The sequence below is a fragment of the Syngnathus floridae genome, chromosome 13, assembly GCF_059516105.1.
Source record: "Syngnathus floridae isolate MCC-2025c chromosome 13, RoL_Sflo_1.0, whole genome shotgun sequence".
Lineage (NCBI taxonomy): Eukaryota > Metazoa > Chordata > Actinopteri > Syngnathiformes > Syngnathidae > Syngnathus > Syngnathus floridae.
In genome coordinates, this window is record NC_142425.1 from 12,049,929 (window position 1) to 12,073,836 (window position 23,908).

The 23,908-nt window shown below is 44.4% G+C and overlaps 3 protein-coding genes across 3 annotated transcripts; 2 read left to right on the forward strand and 1 right to left on the reverse strand.

Moving 5' to 3' along the window:
* gabrb3 (gamma-aminobutyric acid type A receptor subunit beta3) lies at positions 1–12,455 on the reverse strand. The gene is made up of 10 exons (XM_088393669.1): positions 12,095–12,455; positions 5,914–5,961; positions 5,024–5,115; positions 4,884–4,951; positions 3,009–3,229; positions 2,797–2,879; positions 2,054–2,191; positions 1,821–1,973; positions 1,253–1,497; positions 1–1,180 (listed from the first exon to the last, which is right to left on the reverse strand). Exons 1-10 carry the CDS (start codon positions 12,187–12,189, stop codon positions 815–817), a joined length of 1,509 nt encoding a protein of 502 aa, XP_088249795.1. The 5' UTR covers positions 12,190–12,455; the 3' UTR covers positions 1–814.
* Positions 671–14,842, forward strand: gabra5 (gamma-aminobutyric acid type A receptor subunit alpha5). Its single transcript, XM_088393671.1, has 12 exons — positions 671–1,725; positions 1,806–1,965; positions 6,291–6,629; positions 7,510–7,594; positions 7,657–7,781; positions 7,899–7,966; positions 8,085–8,305; positions 8,803–8,885; positions 10,664–10,807; positions 13,207–13,359; positions 13,416–13,627; positions 13,693–14,842. Exons 4-12 carry the CDS (start codon positions 7,512–7,514, stop codon positions 13,987–13,989), a joined length of 1,386 nt encoding a protein of 461 aa, XP_088249797.1. The 5' UTR covers positions 671–1,725; positions 1,806–1,965; positions 6,291–6,629; positions 7,510–7,511; the 3' UTR covers positions 13,990–14,842.
* gabrg3 (gamma-aminobutyric acid type A receptor subunit gamma3) lies at positions 14,123–23,128 on the forward strand. The gene is made up of 11 exons (XM_088393670.1): positions 14,123–14,252; positions 14,931–14,992; positions 16,804–17,131; positions 17,380–17,525; positions 18,627–18,694; positions 19,838–20,061; positions 20,673–20,755; positions 21,817–21,954; positions 22,041–22,193; positions 22,260–22,459; positions 22,532–23,128. The coding sequence occupies exons 3-11, from the start codon at positions 17,013–17,015 to the stop codon at positions 22,811–22,813; spliced, it is 1,413 nt and encodes a 470-aa protein (XP_088249796.1). The 5' UTR covers positions 14,123–14,252; positions 14,931–14,992; positions 16,804–17,012; the 3' UTR covers positions 22,814–23,128.
* Positions 23,129–23,908: the final 780 nt, after the last annotated feature.

A 23,908-nucleotide genomic window follows, 5' to 3' on the forward strand; every position in this document is an offset into this window, starting at 1 on the left:
TGGGATTTGTCTGCATGTTTTTATAAAGTCAACACAAAATGAAAACAGTGAAAAGTCTGGCGTTCATTTGAAAAATAAATAAACATTAAAGACGCACACCCCAAATTTAGCTTAGCATCCAAGCGAACTTTAGCATCAGGTAATGGTGACTTTTGATGAGAGTAGCGGGACACACCCCGGACTTGTTGCTGGCCAATTGCCGGGCGCATATGGACGACCAAGCGTTCACACTGACTCACATTTACACTCGCAGAAAATTTGGAGTCTTTAATTAAACCAAAGATGATATTTGGTGGGACAAGTGGGACACACTCTGGGCTGGCCACCAGCCAATCGCAGGGGACAAATGGACAAACAATTTGCACACACACACACACATCTGGACCATTTAGAATTCAACCCAAGATGACATTTGTTGAGGGACGCAGGATACACCCCAGACTGGTCGCCAATTTGCTCAGGGTCCATATACACAAACGGCAATTGAGAGACCTTAACCAGCCCAAAATTGAGTGAATACACCCTGCACTGGTCGCCGGTCAATCAGGGCACATAATAAACCAGACAACCATTCCCACTCGTCCCCTTGGACAATTTACAGGCCTTAATTAATTGTGGGTGACTTTTGGCAAGAGAAGTGGGATAGTGTACACCCAGGATTGGTCGCTGTCCTTTGATGACTTTAATGCTGTGTTTGTTTGCCCTTTAAGATCCCAGTGGCGTGGCAACATGGAGGACGACCCGTTGGCCGTGCCGTGACAAGGTCGCCCACGTCCTCAACGTGTCCAAGCATCACGAAAAGCGCAGGTACACATTAATTGACGTAATAGAGCCAGTAGACGACATTAAAGAAGGAAAATGAGAAGGGGAAGATGAAGCGGGACCAACGATCGATGGCGTTGACGTCCGTGAGGTCGGGGATTTTGATCTTCAGCTGCGACGACCGTCTCCTCAGGCGGCTCCTCCTGACGTCCGAGCCGGCGGGTCGCGCGGCCCGCCCGCCGCCGCGCCGGCACTGGACGCCCGAGGAGTTGTCCAGCGGGACGGGGGTGGAGTTTCCCGTGGCGTCGTACAGGCTGCTGCCGGTGCTGCTGCGGGTGCTACTGGTGGTGACAGTGGTGTGGCCCACCTCGTTGTGGATCTCCAGCGTGGTCAGCAGGATGTTGCCCTGACAGTCGGCCTGGGGTGGAACAAATCGGTCTCAACTTTGGATAACTTCTTAACTATCTCTCTCCAACAGATATCGCTTCACCTTGGCGCGCTCGAAAGCGGCGCGGTCATTGTTGGCCTTCTGCGCCTTCTCGGCCAGCTTCTTCTGCATGCGAGGTCCTCGGCCAAAGAAGATGTAGTTGACGAAGGCGTACTCCAGCAAGGCCAGGAAGACGAAGACGAAGCAGCCCATCAGGTACATGTCGATGGCCTTCACGTAGGGGATCTTGGGCAACGTCTCCCTCAGGTGCGTGTTGATGGTGGTCATGGTCAGCACGGTGGTGATGCCTACCGACGCAAAAGCAACCCGTCGAGTCAGGATAGTAATCCTACTTTCTGGACACGATTCATACATGAACTATATCAACAATGTTTCTTTGCATTTCTGTTTTGAGCGCTGTTGCGTAAGTGGGCTGAAAATGTAGAGCTTGAACAGTGTGTGCGGGGGAGGGAGCGGAGAGCTGTGTGGGTCCGTGCCATCGATTCCCGTTGGAGGGCCAAGAACGAGAACGGAGCGTAAGACTGACACAGATTAAAGCATCAGTACGGAATAGTTGTGCAGTACATGATCATGTTGTTTTGATGTTCCAAGGCAGGTCGGCGCCGTTTACCTAAAGCGACTCTAGCGGCCGAGGCGTCGTAGTTGATCCAGAAGGAGACCCAGGACAGGATGGTGATCAGGATGGAGGGCATGTAAGTCTGCAGGATGAAGTAGCCGATGTTCCTCTTCAGCTTGAAGCTCAGAGACAGTCGAGGGTAGGCACCTGCAAGCACGCACACACAAAAAAAGTGAATATGAGAGATAGGAGCGAGATGTTTTTATTTCATATTGCCCAACGTTTACCTGTGGAAAAGACCACGTTCCTGGAGACCAGCTTGTAGTCCACTATAGAGAACTGCGGAAGCTCGATGCGCGTCACCCCCGTCACGGCCGTGTCGCCTCCTTTCCAGTAGAACTCGATATCGTCCGTCGTGTAGCCGTCTGTCACGTGTTCATTAAAAAAAATATATATATATGGTTAATTTTTTATATTGCACTCAGGCGGAACCATTTTAAAAACTAATTAATTGCGAGTTTTTGGCTATCAATATTGGATTGCAATTTAATAGATTTTTTTAAGGTCCTCCTACCACATAGACTTAACTAACACAAAAATTTAATTGAAATAAATTTAATTACAATAACAAATATCAGTATTATACCTAAATGTGTGATAAATAAATCAAATTAATAATAGTAGTTTGTTTATGTAAATGAACACATGATGCGACAGCAACATATTTTTGGGTTTATTTATTGAAAATGACATTGTCGACTCCCGCGTATCGTTTTTGGCACGGCGCAACGGCCGGTCGTTTGATTTAACAGCACGGCGAAGTTGTGAATGAACCGCATGCGATGCACTTTACATTTGCGGGAGGCAAAAAAGGCTGATTTACGAGCCGGCGCCGGAGCGCTGACTGCAGCACATGTAAATCTTACACGCTTTTACACATGATTCCACGTGAATGGCGAGCGCAAGGGCACATATCATCCAAACTAATGAGAGTTCGTTCTCCTTTGCACCGTGCGTGTCATTAACTCACAACTCTCAATCTCCAACGTGCAGTTCTGTTCGTCCAACGGGTATCGCCTCAGGTCCATCATGCAAGCGGCCGTCGTGGTGATTCTGAGTCCAAAGGCCGGGGGCGAGGGGGGAAAAAAAAAAAAAAAGAAATAAATGTTTATTGGTTTATGCTGCATTGCGGTGTGAAGAGAGGGAAACAAGTTTTGAATCGGGCCCAATGTCTCGACTTACCTGAGCCCGTAGAGGACAGTGCCGTCCGGGTGCAGGCGGATCATGCGGTTCTTGACGGTGACTCCGTGCACGAAGGACTTCTTGTCGTTGAGGAAGTAGGTGTCGGGCACCCACAGCTGGTCGGCCACCCGGTTGTCCAGGGTGAGGTTGAGCGGGATGCCCAAGTAGGCCAGTCGCTTGTCCCGCCAGTACTGCTGGAAGTACATGGTCAGCGTGTAGTCCTGCCGGGGAAACGGACGGATGGATTGATAGATCCTGATAGATGGATGGATCAATAATTAATAAAGGCCCTCATTGACTCGCTGGCTACGTTCCACCACTGATCGGGCGCAACGCAAAAGCTTTTGCAGCCTTTTAAAGGAGCTGACATTCTGCTGACTAATATTCTCTTGAATAAATAAGCCGGTCACAGGAAATAAACAAGCCGTGCCGCATCAGTGATTCAAGCTCGCACGCGTGTTCCGTGTAGCGCTGCGCTCGGCCTACGGTGCCTGTCCCGTAACGGTCGTTGGCAGGGCTGACTGCAAGCCATCTGAACAAATAAATAGAACTCAGCCGTGTAAAAGTGCTGACCTGACGCAGATGAAATGATGGAAATGCAGGTTTTTTTTTTGCTGCATGGTGTAGCAACTGCATCATTTTCTTAGCTAGGAGTGAATCACACTAACATTGTCAACTCATTCCTTGTGCCGTTGAAGACTCTGGTGTGCATTTATATTATGTGTGTACAGTACATTAACTGGGCTGGCTGTTTGCAGTAAGTGCATATGCAAATGGACATAATAATACTTTCCGCCCTCCCAAATGTATTTCCTCGCTGCCCGTAAGTGGGAGACTATCATATAACATCGCTTTGAGGGAATGATAAGATCAGCCCTCAGTTCTCCAAAGCGGGTTTGATTCAAGTTTTCTCACTCCCTGTTGAAAGCATTACTGACATCCACATTGAAAGACCAAAATGTTTCTAGCTTAATGCTAACGTTGAAGAGAAGCTGCTGCTGAAAAAAGTAGCGAGATGAAAAGCAGGTGTTGTTGTGAGACGTGATGTCCGCCCACGTGCAGCAACGCCGGCAGAGTGGCTCGGCTGAATCAGCTTTTGCGCAACATGGCGGGTTCAGCTCAGCGTCTGGAGCGCTAACCGTTTAAAAACTTTCCTCATCACTAGAGTCTCATCGCAATTCAAATTTTAAAAGTAGCGATTTTAGTTAAGATGCGCGCTAATTTGTCGTCAGATCATTCGGATCTCAGGAGAAACCAAGACTGGTTCTCAGTCTCCGGTTAATGAGGCCCGGCGGGAGAACGGCGTGCCATCCCGTGTCAGACGTGCAAATTGTCCCACTAACAGCTGCCTATCAACTGGGAATAGCGGAACAGCGTGCACAAGGTTCATGAGACACTTCCCCAGTGGAATGTGCACCAAGTTGTTCAACAAAGCGCATGTTGAATTCATTCATGCGGCATTAACTTACTGTCTGTGAATGTTAGACTAATGTTAGCATGTAAAGATGGATATTTGCGTATACGCAAACATCCAGACAAATTTATCTGCGTGGATAAATGCACAAGCAGACATTTACATTAAGAATGTACTAACAACATGCAATCAGACAGAGCATTAAATTATGCGTGTCTGACAGAGATGTATAAATACACAGATTAATGTCAACATGATTCCAATCAATGTATTATTTATTGTCGGTTTGCTAAATCAAGCATGTCTTTTACGATGAATACGTAATGAGAGTGGTTGGCATGATGCTTTCATGGGAAGATTTGTACACACGCTCCTCAAAATGCATGTCACGATTGCAAAGTGATGACATGTATGCATATGCATTTAAATATGTCAAATAAAATAGTTTGCGCGGAACTTACCATATTCACCTCGGAGACCATGTCTATGCTCGCCACATCTATGCTCATGCCAACAGCAACAGGGGCACCTTCAAAATAACACAACCAAGCATTAGTTATTACCTAAATATCAATAAATAGAATTACAAAATTATTCTTACCTCCAAAGTCTGGCCTGAGACGAATGTCATATCCCTTTAAAAGTTTGTCCACTGTGTCTTTGACAAAAGACATGTTTCCAGGCTCTTTGACGCTAAAAGAGAAAATAGCGGCCGTTTTTAAATGTCAATATTTGAATAGGCAGACGAAAAAGAAACAGAAGAAGTCATCCTTGGCGCCAAAACGAGCTCACCTGGCGCATGCGCACATAGCGGCCACGACCAGCGGCCAGCAATGACACCAGCACGCCACCCGGAGGGCCTTCATTCTCCCAGCGTAGTTGAGCTATGTGGCCGGGTGTAAGTCGGCGCTTCGCCCCCTTGCCTCGAGGCGCTCGCTCGTTCCCTGCCTGCCTCCTTCCTTCCCTCCTCCTCCTTTCCCTCGGTCGGTCCCTTCCTCTCTCCCCGGCGAGCGCCACTAAATCAGGTGAGACTTCACCCACACGACGACACACGCCTGAACGCGCCATCAATCCACAGCGTCCCACGCAGTACTTCTTGCTTCTTTTTGGCAGCTTGTCGCCTCAAATAACGTTCTTGCGCGCTTCACGCACACTCTTGTGTACATGTGGAAGGCTAATGAGAAGCAAGGCTGGGCCAGCGGGGGCTCTAGTTACCGGTGGTGAGAAATATCCAAGTACAAGTACTCAGTTACTTTAAACAATTTTCAGGCGAAAGTTATGCTGTTGTCCCTCCCTGCCTGAAGGTGGCGCTGTCTGTCCTTTTGTGCATTCAATTGATGAGTAACTATGAAATGTGTGCTATAAACAGCACTGACACTTGTCAATTCTGCTCATAAGAAGCCAATTTCATGTTGTAAAAAGAATTTAATCTTTCCACCACGTTTCCATGCCAGCGCTGACAGAATGAAGTGACATTAAAATGACACTCACCTTGTGTCGTAAATGGCATGCAGCTTTTTGTTCCCTTCAACGGCGTTCCTGTAAACCAAAATAAAAAATACAATTGGAACCTATTCAAATGATACATTAAAACACTTTCATTTGTGTTTGTTTTCAAATTAAACTACATCGGAAGAGGACCTTGAGAAATAATCGTGTTAAATTGGAATATTGAGGGGGGGGGGGGAATGTCAACTGGGGTGTTTTTCTGGAACATCAACGTGTCACAACAAACGAGTCAGCAGTTTGGATTATTTTTTCGGTGGTGTCAGAAGTGGGCTAAGAACAAGGAATGGATCCAGTGGTGTTATCCAACCGCTTTCTCTCTCTCTTTCTCTTGCCCCCCCCCCCCTCCCATCCCCTCCCAGCATCTTCACCCCGCCGCCACTGCGCACATCCACCAGTGCTGCTTCCCGCCCTCTCTTCTCCTCTCGTTCTCCCATTCGCCTCCTCATCATATTTTAAGACCTTTTTTTTGCGGGGGGGGGACCTTATTTTGTCACAGCGACAGCCGAGCAGAATGAAAGTGACGCTATTATAATTTTTTCCATTTGAACACCACGTCTTTTCTTTGAGGGGGGGGCGTTCTTTCTCCACCCCCACCCTCCCCATCCACCAGAACGGCAAATTTGGAGCGCTGCGCCGGGGAGAGCCTGCCGAAGAGCAACGCTGGAGGACGAGAGATAGACGTCGTCTTCTTCTTGAAGGTAAAAGGTGTGAATTTGTGTGTCTGTGTGGGGGGGTGCAAGGTGCTATTCCTGGAGAAGATCATGTGTGGTGCAGGGATGCAGGTGGAACAATTCCAGTGGGCTGTGATTTTTTTTAACCCATTCTGATTTTGCCTAATTAGTCCTCCCTTTCTGTTTGGGTTTTTTTTTTTTTTTTTTTTTTACATTTATATTTTTTTGCATAGGAGCAAGTGCTGCATTTTGAAAATTGCAACAAAAAAATTAAGGAATTTTTGCTATTTATGTGTTAGTAATATTAAAAAGATGTTTGGATGAAACACATCTACATAATAAAATTGTCATTATAAAAATATGTACAAAATGGCCTTAAATCTTTAAAAGAATAATTACGTAAAAAGGCAATAAACACTTTTAGAAGAATATATTGGCACTTTGACGTAGCCTAGAAATACCCCGCAAAAATAATTTGAAACTAAAACTATACTCCAAATAAATATGAAAAAATAGTGGTATAAATTAAAAAAAATTAAAGAATGAACATTGCCAAATAAAAGATATTTTAAATTAATACAGCAATACATACCAGAATATTAAGTTTAAATAACAAATAGATTGAAAAAAAATTGAAAATATTGAATAAAATGTGCCCATGAACAAAAAATATCTTTTGAAAACACAACAGAGACTTTTTCAATGACCATAAAGGATAACAACACCCCAAAAAAAGAAACAACTCTCGCCCTTGCTGACGTCTGTCAAAATAAAGCTGTGATCTCTGCAGAATAGCAGAACGCTAGACAGCCCTTGAGCCGCAGGCGTCAATCTCGTTTTTCGGAGCCCAACTCCTAATGAGCCCTTGTTTTGGCCGGACATGATCACGAGGTCCCTTTGTCCGCAGGAATGGGCGATGGAATGCAGCGCAGCTTTGCAATGAGACGCGCGTGGCTCTGCTTCTTGCTCGCCAGCCTCACCTGCCGCCTGAGGTGAGCGTGACGCATCATCACCATCATCAACGGTAATTTGACGTACAGTTGTTGTCGTCTAGCCTCCAGCAGGAGGCGACGGGGACCCCCTCTGAGACGGAATTAATTAACAACATCACAGTGTTCACCCGCATCCTGGACGGATTGCTGGATGGCTACGACAACAGGCTGCGCCCCGGACTGGGAGGTAACGGCGTGCACGTGACGCACATTCAACACTTCCATCCCTTTGTAAATGTTCATCACCTTAAGATAAAAGTAGTTGTGTGTTGTCTGAAATTATTTCTTTTCTGCAATCGTACAGAAAAGGTGACCGAGATCAAAACCAACATTTTTGTCACCAGCTTCGGTCCAGTCTCGGACACGGAAATGGTACCACTTCAAAATATTTGTTTCCAATCGGGCTCTTTAGGTCAAAATTTAAATTTCACAAAAAGTACGAATGATGGAGTTTGTAAAGCAAAATGGCCGACTCGCTGTTCAATTTCAGGAGTACACCATCGACGTGTTCTTCCGCCAGAGCTGGAAGGATGAGCGTCTGTGCTTCGAAGGGCCCATGAAGATGCTGCCGCTCAACAACCTTCTGGCCAGCAACATCTGGACGCCCGACACCTTCTTCCTCAACGGCAAGAAGTCCATCGCGCACAACATGACCACGCCCAACAAGCTGCTGAGGCTGCAAGATGACGGCACGCTGCTCTACACCATGAGGTACCTGGCGAGCCCGTGACTTTAGCAGCCATGGTACCTGCAGTTACGAGCTCCCCGACTTTCATGGCATGCAGAGTAGAAGCAGTACTCGCAAATCTTAAAATATTTGTAACACCTCTTGATGCCACAAGGTGGCAGCAAAACGTTTTTACATTTAAACAAGGCTATGGCTGAACGGAATGCTGATTTTCATCTCATGATGCCACAAAATGGTGTGAAAGTTTTGATCTATACACAAAAAAAAAGAGAATAGCACCGATGAGGAGTTTTTAGGAATAATAGGGGATAGGTTCTCCAATAAAATCTGCGAAAGCTGCACAAAGTACATTGTTACATCATTTTTACATTACATTTCTATGATGAAATTACAATTGAGTCCACACGGTGGGAGTAGCAGTCTTCTCCTTCAGTTCAGTTCATTGGCTTTTATAGGACTTTTTGGATTAATCTCACACAAACTTTATTTATGCATGGATGGCTTTTTGTTTGTTTTTCAGATTGACTATATCTGCAGAGTGCCCCATGCAACTAGAGGACTTCCCCATGGACGCGCACGCCTGCCCCCTCAAGTTTGGAAGCTGTAAGTAGACCACGAGGTGTTTGTTTTGTGACGTACGGGAAGTTGAGCTGGCCCTTAAGCTTTCGGGATGAATTAAGAGGGGCTTCCCTGCACTTAGACGGGTGCGCCCAGTCCAAGCGAAAAGCGACTTAGATTAATTGCTAGGTAGACTTAAATACACACAGCTCACAGGTCAATTCATTAGGTAAAGCCACGCAGTCAACTGCATCCGTTGCCGCCTTCACAAAGATGTCAATGTATTCACTTAATAGAATATTTTAAAATTACAATCATTAATTTCATTTTAAAATACAATTTAATTTTATATTGGGGTGGTTGTATTCCCCCTCTGTTTTCACAGAAAATGTAAACTGAAGCATTTTTTGGGGGGGAAGAATTTTTTTAGGTTTAAAATTGAAATTATTTTTTCCGGAATTAGGAGAGGAAGCTGACAAAATAAGCAAATAATAGAACAACACAGAATCCTAACTTCCGATCTGCTTAGGGGTTTTTGGAAAGCCTTTTAAATATACAATTTAAAAAAAAAAAAAGCTTTTGTGTGATGTGCTGGGGCCTGCGTGAGCATTGCAAGCTATCAGCGTCGCATCCGGTTTCCTGCAACTCCATTAACCCGAGCTAATCCTTTGACCCCCTTGGATGCCGCCTGGCGGGCTGGGCCGGCCCGCTCTCCCGCCCTGTTGCTCTTGGCTCTCTCAAAGCTGCCACGGTTGCGTTCTTGGACACGTTAATCACCTCTCACGCTCTCGCTAGGCTACTGTCGCTAGCTTGGGATTCGTTAGCTCAGGTTTTGCTAGTTTGCTAATGATAAGACGTCTTACTCTTGGAGTCACACTTTTTTTATATTGTTAAACACACTCAATATATAGACTGGGCTATGTCGTTCAAACCTACAAAGTATTGATAAAGTTTTTTGAACATATTGAACTGGTTGTAATTGGCGTAATTGGCGCTCGCCCTAAAAGATTCAGAGTTTCTTCAACGCACTGTAGATGTTTGCACCCCAAATTCTCTTTTGAGCAGCACCTGACTTACCCATACCAATCCATAGCGCACGAGTTACTATCTCGCTAAATGTTAGCTTGAAAGCAGCGCTAGTACCAATGGAAACAGACAATGGACGGCAACGTTACAAAACACGCTAACGTTGTCGCGGCTGGTCAGAGACAATAATCCCGACGGGGCTGAGGTCAATCTGGGGATATTGAAGACAATCTGTGAAGTCTTCTGACACCACAGTCGTGGGATTAGTGCTCGTAGATTGGACCGCCGAGTGCTGCACACACATAGATTTAGTAACGGGGGTTATACTTTACGATTGGTTTTAGCCGCACAACTGCTTCTGTCGGACGCAGTTTCCGTAGAAATTGGTGCAACAGAAGACCTGGAGTTTTTACGTTATTGTTTTTCCCCATTAAATTTCGATACCACTACATTCCCCATGACGTCTACTGGGTTCAAAATGACATCCTGCTAGTACTGTGACTTTCAGGCAGCACAGGTGGCTATGGAGAACGGGACTTGTCGGACGAGGACGGCGACACGCAGATTAACTGTGAATACATGTCACTGTTGAGATTGCAGTCAAAGGTTTAAAGAGCTCAAATAGAAGAGTCACGTAACCTGTAATTTACTCAACTCTATAATCCACAAAATGTATGCCTGACTCATTGTTTGTTTTTTGAACTTTGCATGTAAGAGGTCTAGAATATTATTATTCCGGTTTATAGTTTCACGGCGTCCCAAGTGAACATGACAGGTGAAATGTTTGTGTCCCTCAGATGCGTACCCGGTCTCGGAGGTGGTCTACACTTGGGATAAGGGGGCGGCCAAGTCGGTGGTGGTGGGCGAGGAGGGCTCCAGGCTCAACCAGTACCACCTGACTGGTCAGACGGCCGGCACGGAGGACATCCACACCAGCAGAGGTGAACGGGCATTTCTTCTTGGTCATTATCGAAAGAAAAAACTCGTATTGGCTGTTTTATGTGATCATAATTATTCTGGCGCCATCTGGTGGCATCAATTGCTGGCACGTTTATCATTTGAAAATTGCTTTGTACATTGATCTTCATTGGCGCTTTCAGTGCTTGAGTTGCTACCAGCTGCAAGCATGTTAGCATTACGAAATGGTATGTTTTTTTTTTTAAATCTTTCTCAATCTGCTTTCCATCCTCACTATCATGCTATTTGATCAATTGTCATTTGAAATGGTTCTTCCCTAATATTTGGGGGGGCTTTCTCTACTCAGTATATGTTAGCCGACCAAATGCTAATGTTCTAGCCTGTGGCTGACATTCTTCATAGCAAATGTTTTCAAATCAAGCCTGACAGGGACAACAAATGAATCACTCGGATTTGGGAAGGCCTCCCACACACCGCCAGATGTGCCCCCCCACCCCCCACCTCCCTCCCTCTTTCCAAGCCCCCATCCCAGGGGGAGAAAAATACACTTATCCAGCGTCCCGGCTATTGGGTGTGCAGGGTTAATCCTCACACGGTGCCCATCAGGCAGTTGTGCTTTTACCAAGTGACGTCATCACTTTGGCTGCAGCGGCAGTGCCACGTAGGGGAGAGGAGGGAGGGGCCGAGTGGCATCTGCTCTATTCTCTTGTGTAAGATCCAGTATGATGCCAGGCTTTCCAAAATGCACCTGACTTGGCGCGCCAAACACTAAAGTGTGCAAAAGTGTAACAAACTGCGCCAAACTTTTCACCCTCCGTCACGACCTTCAACACCCCAGTTGACGCACCTTTGCTCCTCGGGTGTTAAATTCAAGAGGATAATACGATTGCAATTTTAGCCGTAAACCAAATGATCCAAATGTAATTAATCTGAAAATGTCTATTGTCGTAGCTGAATCTATTGCTTGTGATTGGCAAAAACAAAATGGTTCCGTACAGCCGCCACATTTAGGGAATCCCTGCTATAGTTGACATGCAGTATCCGCTCCGACCAATAGCGGTCCGCTCTGAATCACGCGCCACCGGCGGCGCTGGAAATCCCACCGTGACGCCAAAGGCTTCTTTCTTTAAGACAGACGGAGCCTCCAGACGCTAATCGGAGGTACAAACCCTCCTTAAGCGGGCCGGGAATAGCTCACAGTGGACACGGGTGACCCTTGACCTGCCGTGTTAAGCCCTCACCGAATGACGCCGGGGAATTAAAGCGTGTTTTCCCAACAACTGCGAAAGGGAACGCCGGCGCTCACTCACCAGTTGACCAGCATGGCCGCGTTGTTTTCGGCGATGAAGGGCAGCTCGCCGCACACGCTCCAAAATCCAAACGTTAAAGTCCACCAAAACCGCATTTTTCGTCTTCTTTATTTTTATCTTTCCGCACCTTCCCATCCACGTTTGTGGAAAATAAAAACCAAAGAAAGAACGGGGTCAAAAGCGAGCGGCGCCGGGGCGACGCCGGCGCCACCGAGCTCGTCTGACGGATGCTCGTCCGCTGGCCGAGGACATGATGGACGCTCGCCGGAACGTGTCCCAAACTTTTCCGCACTGTCGTCCCGCGGCCGCCGCCACCCTCTGCCCCGCCTCTGCTGCCCCAGTGGTGTCCCGGCTCAGGAGAGGATGCACCAATCCTGAGCACGCATGCACGCACGCACACACAGGATGCAGATTGTGGCGGGGGATTAGCGAGAGAGGGAAAAAAAATCGGCAGTCATCTGTGGATTTTTTCCACGGGAGAGGAAATAAAATGCAATCCCTCGTTGGTTAACAGGATGATGATGATGATGATGATGTCTCGCCCGGCAACCCATTTATTTTGCCTTCACGTGACAAATAAGAGTAGGATCATTCTCCCTGATTCCAGGAAATTTTAAAGAACAAGCCACCATTTTTTTTTGCATCACCACAGTTGATCTGTTTTATTCCGGATCAGACAGCCAAAATGGGAAATGGCCGTTTATCTTTATCATTTGTGTATGGTCAATTCTTCAGGGGATTGCACAGGGGTCCTGTTTGTCTTTGACTAATACCCCAAACAACAACATCTGTGAGTTCAAAGGACAAGGGTGACGTTTATCTTGACCGACCACAACAAGATGGGTCAATAATCCGATTTATCGTGATTAATACCCCAAACAAGAATCGGGTTTACCTTGACTGACACTCAAAACCCACAAGCCAAGGTAACACAGTGCTTCTCAAACTTTCTAAACCAAGACTCACCTAAAAAAAAAAAAAAACTCTCTAAGTACCAGCATTTTAAAAATGTCGTTCTTCAGTGTACCACTAGAGGGAGCCCAAGTCAAATGTTGCCACCTGTGGTTTTGTGCAATCTCTGAATAATTGATTAACGCTTGTGTGTCAATCAGGCCAGTACACGGTGATGATGGCTCACTTCTTCCTGAAGAGGAAGATCGGCTACTTTGTCATCCAGACGTACATGCCGTGCTTCATGACCGTCATCCTGTCGCAAGTCTCCTTCTGGCTCAACCGCGAGTCCGTGCCCGCACGCACCGTCTTTGGTAAGACGCAGCCACCCTGTGTATCGTTCGCCGGCTCTCACGGTGACTCGTTACAGGTGTGACCACGGTGTTGACCATGACCACGCTCAGCATCAGCGCCCGCAACTCGCTGCCCAAGGTGGCCTACGCCACCGCCATGGATTGGTTCATCGCCGTTTGCTACGCCTTCGTCTTCTCCGCCCTCATCGAGTTCGCCACCGTCAACTACTTCACCAAGCGCAGCTGGGCCTGGGACGGCAAGAAGGCCATGGAGGCCCAACAGCCCAAAGTAAGTGGCCTTCCAATTCGGGATTGACGATTCATCAAATCGAGTCATGTCTTTTCTTCCTCTAGCGTAAAGACCCCTTGGTGCTATCCAAGAAACCCAACAACGCCTGCACGGCCGGCGTCAACTACACCACCAACCTGACCAAGGACGCGTCCGTGTCCACCATCTCCAACAGCACGTCGGTCCAGCTCAAGGGGCCCCCCGAGTCCAAAGGCGCCGATCCCAAGAAGACCTACAACAGCGTGAGCAAGATCGACAAGATGTCCCGTATCGTGTTCCCCGTCCTGTTCGGCACCTTCAACCTGGTCTACTGGGCCACCTATCTCAACCGGGAGCCGCACGCCACGCCGCCCAGCACTTAACCTTCCTAAACTCATCTGTCGCTTTTTCATTTGAGGTAATTTCATTGCATGTCGCTTCTTCCGCATCTCCTTCACGGCCATGTTTTTCACGTTTTAGCATTTGGATTCGATTGTAGTTCTCTCTTTGAAAGGACAAGAGGCATGGTGCCAAAGTACAGCAAGGTCAGTTGTGAGCTGCAAAAATACATTGTCAAGGACAGTTTGGCTATTTCCAGCCAGCCTTCAAAGATGTTCTACAAATAGGAGGCACACGTAATCAACAGGTGGGTGATGCCCTCAAGCCACTTTCCAATATTGACACTTTGAAAGAGCAGACCCACCAAAAAAAAAAAAATCTCAAGAAAGCAGACCTGACCAGTCTTGGTTTGACGCAACCATCTGAATGTCATTTTCAGGAGTCGATATAAAATGTGAAACTTAACAAAATTTCTAAATTTTGCCCCCAAATGTAGAATTTGGTAGCTGACCCACAAAAAAGACACAGGAAGTCTGCCATTTTGGATTTCGGATTGGTCAAAAAACTTTGAGAATTCAACCCCAAAACCAGATTGTCTCAACAACATGAATTTTGGTAGACCCCCCAAAAAAGTCTCAAGAAACCACAGTCAGGCTTTGAAGTGGCCATTTTAGGTTAACTCTTCAAAAACCTCGTGTATCCTTGAGCTTTTTCATCATCAAGTGTGGGCGCAGCATGGCAGCGAGGCCAAATGCTATGCAAAAAAAAAAAAAAAAAAAAGTTCCGATTGATCTTCTTGTTGTCATTTGCCCACAGCAGCTTGTGTACAGCTTTTTGGAGCCTTCTTTTGTACAAATGAGGACATGTCGCGAAGCCATGCCAACCAACGTGTGTTGCCTTCAGAGTGCACAAACGCACTCAGAACTAATCTTTCAGCCCCCCCCCCCCTTCTGAAAATGTACTTTATTCCTAATTTTTTTTCCAGGGGAAAAAAAAAAATCGATGAGGACTAGAACACATTTCTTGCCCAACTACGACTTTGTTCAGGTAATTGAACTTTTTTTTTTCCCCTCCACGAATGTCAACTTTTTTCTTGTCTTACTTTTTGTCTGCCAAAAAAAAACGAGATGACAACTGATGAGTAACTTTTATGCTGTTTAAATTGTATTGTACCTTTTCCGCTTACTTTAAATTGAGATTTTATGTTGAACTCTCATAAATTTCTGCCTTCACTCTCTTTTTGCTGTGGCTTAAATGCTCATTGGTACTTTTCCCGCAACTGTGTCGTTGTGTTTTTGGGAACGCCATCGCGTAAAAATATATTATTTCTGTATATTGCCATTAATTTAGCAGCAGCAACACCACACTAGTAGCTTTTAGTTTGGATAGAACACGGTGACGCCTTGTAATCTGATTGTTTTTATGAGTTTTGAAAAGAGCATTTGTTTCTGTCTTATAAAAGTTCTGAAATATGAATGCAATGTAAATGCCTTCAAGTGGCCTGTCATCATTTTAAAAGAAACTTTTTGGGGAGCACATGGATGTATTATACTTATCACATGAAAGTGCATTTTTAATATGGGCTGTTCTTTAAATGCAAATATCTGAAGCAATAAATAATGCTTTCACGGACAAAAAAAAAAAGTAAAAGAACATTATTGGAGTCTTACGAAAACAGTTGAAAATGCATAATTTACCAAGGATAATATAATTTTTGAAGTGGTGTCAAAAGAATTGAGACCTACGGTGGAAGTAGCGCATATATGAAATATACATCTGATGACTATATTCATTATTTAAGATGCATTTCTGCTCAAGCTTAATCTTCCTTAATGGAACAACAAGCCGGCGGGCGGCACGTGCTTGATTACACATAGCACACATGTCGGCTCGGCAGTTAGCACACATATAAATCCATCTTTCAACATCTGGCTCACATCTGCTTGCGGAGGATTTAGCTGCATTTAAGTTGCTTTTTGCGTCCTCGGCGCAGCGACTTAAGCCGCCCGGCGATAACCGTCACGGCACAAGTGCAAACAGACGCGTAACCTTTGGGCACACTTTTACCCGCACTGACTGGCGCACACCGGATGGAGGCGAGTCGGATCGCGGTGCTACCTGAAATGCTGACGGTTACCGTGGTCACGTGACAATTCAATTCTTCTGTGACTAATGCATTTTGAATTATTTAATCAAATAACATGTTAACCCCACAGTGCCAAATACCGTAGCATCTAACCTTTTGAACTTTTGTTTTAACACAAAATTGTATAATACATTTAATTTATAATACATGGTATGTTTTATGGACATTTCTAAGGGCTAAAAGTGCTATTAATTTCTTTTTTAAAACTACAACTTGATACCTTGAAAATTGGGACTGAGCATTGCAAGTCTCTTTGTGACCAGCAGAGGGAAGCAGAAGCTAAAAAATGAATGCGATGTTGGCCAACAGCAGGAACGCTTATAATAGTTTCAATAACAAAATAGGAATAGAATATAAAATATATCTTTTTTTTTCAATAGTCATATTTTGAAGGATACATTTTCACAAAAAGTACATTAGTAGTACTGCAAGGAAATCACAGGCCATTTTACAAACAAAAATGTACATAAATGTATAAAATATACAATTATTGCTTTTGGGGTTTTTTCATATCTGGAATAATAAAAAATAAATCAACTAAATAACTTTCTAATCATGATTATAGTAATAATAATAAAATTCATAATTAAAAAAAAAAACTGCTTCGTGTCTAATCTTCCTCCCGCCCCCTTCCAAATGAACCGCCCCTGCCCCACTCTGGCCACCCGAGGAAAAACTCATCTCCGCTATCTCCGCCTCTGGCATGTTGCAGGCTTGTGTGTCTGACGCGTGAGGAACAAGAGGAAAGGAGGGTGAAGAGTTACCCGCAATTACCTCTCAAACGGGCAGCCCACTTTTGGCGTGATGATGAAGAGGAGAAGAAGGATGCGCGCTCACGTTGCGCGCCAAAGCTGGGCCATGCCGGCGTTTTGGATGTGAACCATCAAGAAAAAAAATGTCTTTCAGGGTAATGCGAAACGGATGAAGAACGTCAAGGAGGACTTGGAAAGACTTGTAGCAAGAGACCAGTGGCGGTCAGCCAGCATGACCTCCGCCTGCTCGCCTTGGTTCCTCCTCTTCTTCATGACTCTCAATGCAAGGTGTGTAGCTCATATTATTAAAAAAAGAAATGCATAATAAGGGTTGGAGAAATTTTATCAAAATTTCCTGAATGTTGCCAGTATTATTCTATTGTAAATTAAGTTGGAAAAATGTGTAAATTAATAACTGGAAACTTTCCATGAGAAAGAATGTGAATTTATTAACAATTAAATTCGGGGAAAAGAAAATATGTTGAAAAGAAATTTAATTAGAAAATAAAAATGGGCATTTAATTCTGTGTGTTTAGTTGTGTGACTTCCGACTATGAGGACGACTACGAGGACGTGACGGTCCAGAAGATGATGCCAACCAAATCCCAGCAGTCGGATGCCACGGAAATCCTCAACGGACTCCTCAAGGATTACGACCGCAAGCTCAGGCCCGACATTGGAGGTCATTTGATTATTGTTTTTATTGATAACAATGAAATGAGGACCATTTTGAGAAAAGAATTGCTTTTGTGGCATCTTGGCGCTGAGAAACTGTGTCGAAATTAGTTGTGGATCTTCGTTTCAACAAACGTAGTACTTTGCTGCCATCTTGTAGCAAATAATCATTGAAATAAGTTTGAACAAAAGTAGTGCTTTGCTGCCAAGGAACTATTTCAAAGTGAGTTGAGATTCTTTTATTCATAATGTCTTAATACTTTTGTCAAGTGCTTAAAGGGATAGTACCTTCAGATAGTAATTACGAGTAAGTAATCGTCCACGGCTGCACTGCTCACTTGGCTGCTCGATATCGTCTGTCACTCAGTTCTTCTAATGTGATGTCATGTTTATCACTCTTATCGCTATTATTTTGGTACATTTCGGCTTCCTGTTGACTTGATGGGGCTCTCGACAAAGAACTTTAATTAGTACGTTTGACACTTTACACGCTATGTTGGCATCTGGAGCCAGCCGCGAGCTAGCAGGCTAGCCGTCACCGATGTTGGCTAACTGCTAGCAAGCCAGCTATCTTCCTCAGGAAAACAGTGAAGCATTCCTCAGCGTTATCGATTTTCCATACCGTGTGTTCCTTTATTTAAGAGAAGAAAAGAAAACGAAAAGCTAAGTTAATCCCACTGCTTTGATGAGTTTATATTGGAAATCAAAGGCGATTATCCCGCCGTCTGAGAAGGAGACCAAGAAAGAAGCTGCTGGCTTTCTCTTGCTCACGCTGAGTGAAATCGATCGGCTTGACGTCCCACAATGAAACGGCTTTATTGTCAAAACTAAAACACATTGTTCTCCTTTCAAAACAACATACTGGAGACACAAATACTCGACTTGCAACATGTGAACATGCTTCTCTTTAATGGCTACATGCATTGGATCATTATATGTCCATGTTCACCTTTTTGGTTAGAGCATTGTTGGTGAAATGAAATTGATTCCATACAAGATAGGTTTGATCGTGACGGTCACATTTTGTTGTCATGGCCTTAAGTGCTGCTTCACAAAATCGTGAGTGATGCGCTTCTCCACTTATTAGCATTCTCTTTCTTCTCAACAGTCAAGCCAACCCTCATCGACGTGGACATTTTTGTCAACAGCATCGGACCCGTGTCCTCCATTGATATGGTAAGTCACAACAGATCTCGAGTTGAATAATCGGGGGGGGTGCATCGTTGAATGTTATATTTTGTTTTAAAAAGATGTACATTTCTGTTTTGAAATGAACAATCTAGGACCTAATACGGACCCCTGTGGCATCCCAATCACAAGTTAATTTGTAGCCCTGGAGTTGCACAAAAAAAAGAATAATTTAAAAACAGGTTTGAAAAATGCTAATAAATCACGTACACTCACATTCCTTCTCATTCCATTACGCCCATTGTTTCGGGTTGCCAGGACACAAAAAGAACAATGTCGTTTTACTTTCGGGATTTCCCAATGAAAGGACTAATCGCCGTTTATTAGCATGTAGCGAAAGAAAAAGAAAAAAAGACAAGGGCAGCATACTTTTGTACCTGTCTTTTGTTCGATCACAGTGACAAGACAAAATCACCATTCATTCTTCAACACGATAATTGTCTTTGTTCGTAAGAGATTAAAGTTCTCTTTCAATTTTCTATATTATTATGTGGTTATTGTTTTTCCTGTAGTTAACCGAAAGCATTGAAAAGGGAAGTGAAAGGAATTTCGAGAACCGATCAGCAGGAGAATGGATGAATCATCTCCCAGTCTCCATGCAATGAGGAATTATCCCCACACATTAGCTAGCGGGAAATATCTGCTCCTTTCAGAAATCTACCTCTACAAATGTTCAATTTTTCTTCTCCGGTTCCCCACGGCGACGCACAATTAAAGGTCATCAGCACCCCGCGTACTCGTTGATTATAGATTTCCTTGTAATTGGCCTGCTACTTAAGCGCTTTTGGCCAAAGGTCAGACGCAACATGAAAATATTTTAGAAAGCGGAGGGGCTAAAGTGTTGCTCGCGGGAACTGTTGCCATGGGGATGTTTGGCTTGCTTCCCTCACTCAGTGGTGAAATAATAATAATCGTCATTCAAGTCGTCCAATCATCAAGATTTCCAGGAGTGCTACCGATTAATAAATGGCTAATTCAAACCAAAATGGATAATGTCTGAGAATTTTCCATGTTATGATAGACCAGTCCATTAATGAAACTACTGGCGGCCTCAAACCCAAATGTCTGACTTTTTGTTCAATACCATGAAGGGGCCTCATCACAATCCATCAACCCTCTTTCCTTTTCCAGGAATACCAAATTGACATAATCTTCGCGCAGACGTGGATCGACAGCCGTTTGCGTTACAACAGCAGCAGCATGAAGATCTTGACGCTCAACAGCAACATGGTGGGCCTCATCTGGTTGCCCGACACCATCTTCAGGAACTCCAAGAACGCTGACGCCCATTGGATCACCATGCCAAATCAGCTGCTCAGAATATGGAACAACGGCAAGATACTTTACACCTTGAGGTAAACAAGTGTGACCTCAAGTCGCATCGAATGTGCCCTGGCTTGGTTATGAACGGAGAAAAAAAAAATCGAGTGACGCTCACTTGCCTCGTTGCTTTATTTGACTCTTCTCCAAGGTTCACCTCGACCCAGCTCGACGTCAACAATAAACATGATTATGGCCTTGTGGAGATGTCTGGAAATTTGCTTTCATGCATATTTGAAGGGGCTGAGTGAGATTGCAGTGAGATTGCACGAGAAGCCGACGATGGAATGTCAGCGTGTCTGAAATGCCTTGATGTGGATGACGTTAAGAAAAAAAAAAATATATCTGCCTTTTTCTGGGCCAGACTTCAAGTTCAACTAGCAAAGCTTGTCTGTAGTGATGACTACGTTTTTGTTTTGTTTTTTTTGCTTCAATTTAATTGATATTGTGCTTCTCTCATGGTGTGTGTGCCTTGACCACTTGGGGGCAGTATAACACAAAGTAATGTTAGTCATTCTTCAGAGGATAAAGAATATATGCCTGTGAGTACCTGTTTACGATGCTTGAAGGCTCATAACACCGAGTTGCCTTTTAGCACTCGCTTTTCGAATTTTTCTCACAAGTCAAATGAAACTTGTTGTTTCAGACTGACTATAAACGCAGAGTGCCAGCTGCAGCTACACAACTTTCCCATGGACGAGCACTCATGTCCGCTCATCTTCTCCAGCTGTGAGTAGAACACAACAAATGACACAGTTTGATTTCATTTTTAAATATTTCATTTACTTCAAGATTCAGCAGTGCATTTGTTGCCAAGGTCCCAATAAACAAGACAAATGTTTTATTTTATTTTTTACTTTCAGTATGAACTGTAATTTACAATTCATACATTTGAAATAAACATGGAAATTAATGTGAGGTATTCAGAGAACTGGCTCTAGGTCCTCTATTTTTTTTTTTTTTGTCACCCTGGTCCTTTATTTTGGTTCCTATTAGATCAGGGGTGTCAAACTATTTTTTTTCACGGGCCGCGTTGTAGTCATAGCTTCTTTTGGATGGCCATTATGACTGTCAACCCAAATAAATGTATGAGCACCTCATATTATAAACAGTAAAAGCTACAAAACAAACTGACAAATAACTCGTTTTCAAATCAGACGAGTAAAAACTGGTCAAATATTTAAAAAAAAAAGATATTAAAAGTGAAGACAATTTGCAATTCTAGTAATGACACACAAATTCATAAAATGATGTGGCGGGCTGTTATCTGGCCCCCGGGCCTTGAGTTTGACACCCATCAGGTGTTCCTTTGGTCTCGCTATTAATTCGATTTTTTTTTTTTTTTTTTTTAACAACAGGATGTGCATGAACTATGTAAATAAAGGCTTTTTTTTAAAGGGGCCCATCAAAAGAGCCACTTGAGCGTCAATGAATGGGCCTCACGCTCGGAGACCACAAATCTAATGAAAGCCATCAGGGGAGAAATTCAAAGCCTTTCACCTTTACTTAAGGAAGTCAGACGATGTGACAGCTGTTGCCGTGGCAACCACTCCATCCTCTTCCTCTTGTGAAGTCCATCCCAAAGAGTGTGTGTGGGGCGGTGATTGTGCCTGTGTTCCACGAATCAACTCATCCCAATGCTGATATGCAGCCCACCTGAACGTACAGCATATAGTAGATGGCATAGCTATTGTTAGCACGCTAACATGTTAGCATCTTTTCTCAATTGAAACGTGACTATGAAGAAAGATCAAGTATAATGCAGTGTGTTTGTTCCGGAATCGTTGCAGACGGGTACCCGCGTGACGAGATGGTCTACAAGTGGAGGAGGAACTCAGTGGAGGCGGCAGACCAGAAGTCCTGGCGCCTCTATCAGTTTGACTTCATTGGCCTCAGGAACACCACCAACATCATCAAGACCACAGCAGGTAGTCAACAGCACTCAAAGATGAGTGGCTGAGATGGGTAAACAATTTTGGATTTTTGCCGGCGGCGTGCCCCAACACACACCCAGGTGACTACGTGGCGATGACAGTGTACTTTGACCTGAGGAGGCGAATGGGCTACTTCACCATCCAGACCTACATTCCCTGCATCCTCACTGTGGTACTGTCCTGGGTCTCCTTCTGGATCAAGAAGGACGCCACGCCAGCCAGGACCGCTTTGGGTCAGACAAACTTCTAACCCTAAACGTGCTTTGAAAACAGGCTGGAAACTTTGAAAGGTTTTGCAGGAATCACCACGGTGCTGACGATGACCACACTGAGCACGGTGGCGAGGACGTCTCTTCCGCGCGTGTCCTACGTGACGGCCATGGACCTTTTCGTCACCGTCTGCTTCCTGTTTGTCTTCGCCGCTCTGATGGAGTACGCCACCCTCAACTATTACTCCAGTTGGACCCGCACGCCCCCTTGCATGGACAGGAAACGCCACGTAAGTATGCTAGCCTAATATGATGCGTAACAGCATCTAAGGTTAGGAAGTAAAAGTGCGTCTCGTTTGCAGAACTATTCGGTCCTGGATGCCAGGCAGCCTCCTCACACGGTGGTGACCCTGAACAACACCACCTACTGGCAGGACTTGGACGACACGTGCGCCTCTCAGTGTTTGGACGGCAAAGACTGCTTCGGCTTCTTCTGTTGCTACGACGACTGCAAAGACGGTGCCTGGCGGAGAGGACGCGTCCACGTAGACTTGCTGGACCTGGACGCCTACTCCAGGGTCTTTTTCCCTGCCTCCTTTCTTCTCTTCAACGTGGTCTATTGGGTGGGATATCTCTACCTTTAGTGACAATTCAAAGCGTACACCCTTCTGGTAGTGTTTGCAAAGATAGGTCACTACGTCAACTAGCCAATACAGCCTTAATGCTTTAAACACAAAGGATTTTCAATATTTCAAGTTTACCACCCATGCTAGTGTGTACTTAGACAACAAGAGGGTATCAAGATAAGTAGTGAGCGCAGCTGCTAAGAAATGGTAGCTTGTAGTTTAGCCTTACTATCATCAAAATGATATGTAAATGTAATGTTTGGATTTTTAATTGTATTGTATAAAGCTGTGGGCTTTGTCTTTTTAAAAATAAAAGGTCATTTTTGAAGCCTATATACATGGTCATTTTTGAAGCCTGATCTTTTTAAAGCCTTACTATGGGGAGTCATTGTTGAAAGCCTTACTATACGTAGGCCTTTTGAAGCCTTTTAAACTGAAATGGTGATTTTTTTTTTTTTTTTAAAAGCCTCATGAATCATTTTTGAAAGCCTTATTATACATAGGCCTTTTCAGGCCTTTTAAACTGAAATGGTCTTCTTAAAAAAAAATTTTTTTTTAAAAAGCCTTACTGTAATTGGTCATTTTTGAAAGCCTTACTGGAATTGGTCATTTTTGAAAGCCTTACAAAACATGATGTTTTTAAAAGCATTAAAATAGTCATTTTTAAAATTTCATTTCTTTTTTCTAAGTGTAATCATTGTGTATTGTGATTTGGTAATTCCAAGCTACAAGAATAAGATAGCAATGCACAGTTGACGCTGTCCTTTATGTTGCGATGGCGCCGGATGCCAAATAATGCCATTTAATGAATGCACATTAGTGGCCAACTCGGGCATGGCTGTTTCTAGGCAACAGCACAAAGAAAGCGGAAGAGGCTTCTCGAGGCTGACATTCTAAATGTTGACCACAGTCAAGTTTTATTAAATTTCTGCACGGGCGCAAGAAAGCGAGGCATTCTGAAAGCTCATGTACAGTATTTAAGCGAGCGGACAACGCACCAAGATAACACATTTCATTTTGATCTTTTTATATTTTTCAAATTATTTTCTGTTTTTTTTAATGTATTAAAAGCTTTTAAAAAGAAAAGTTATACTCAGAGACGACGTACAAATG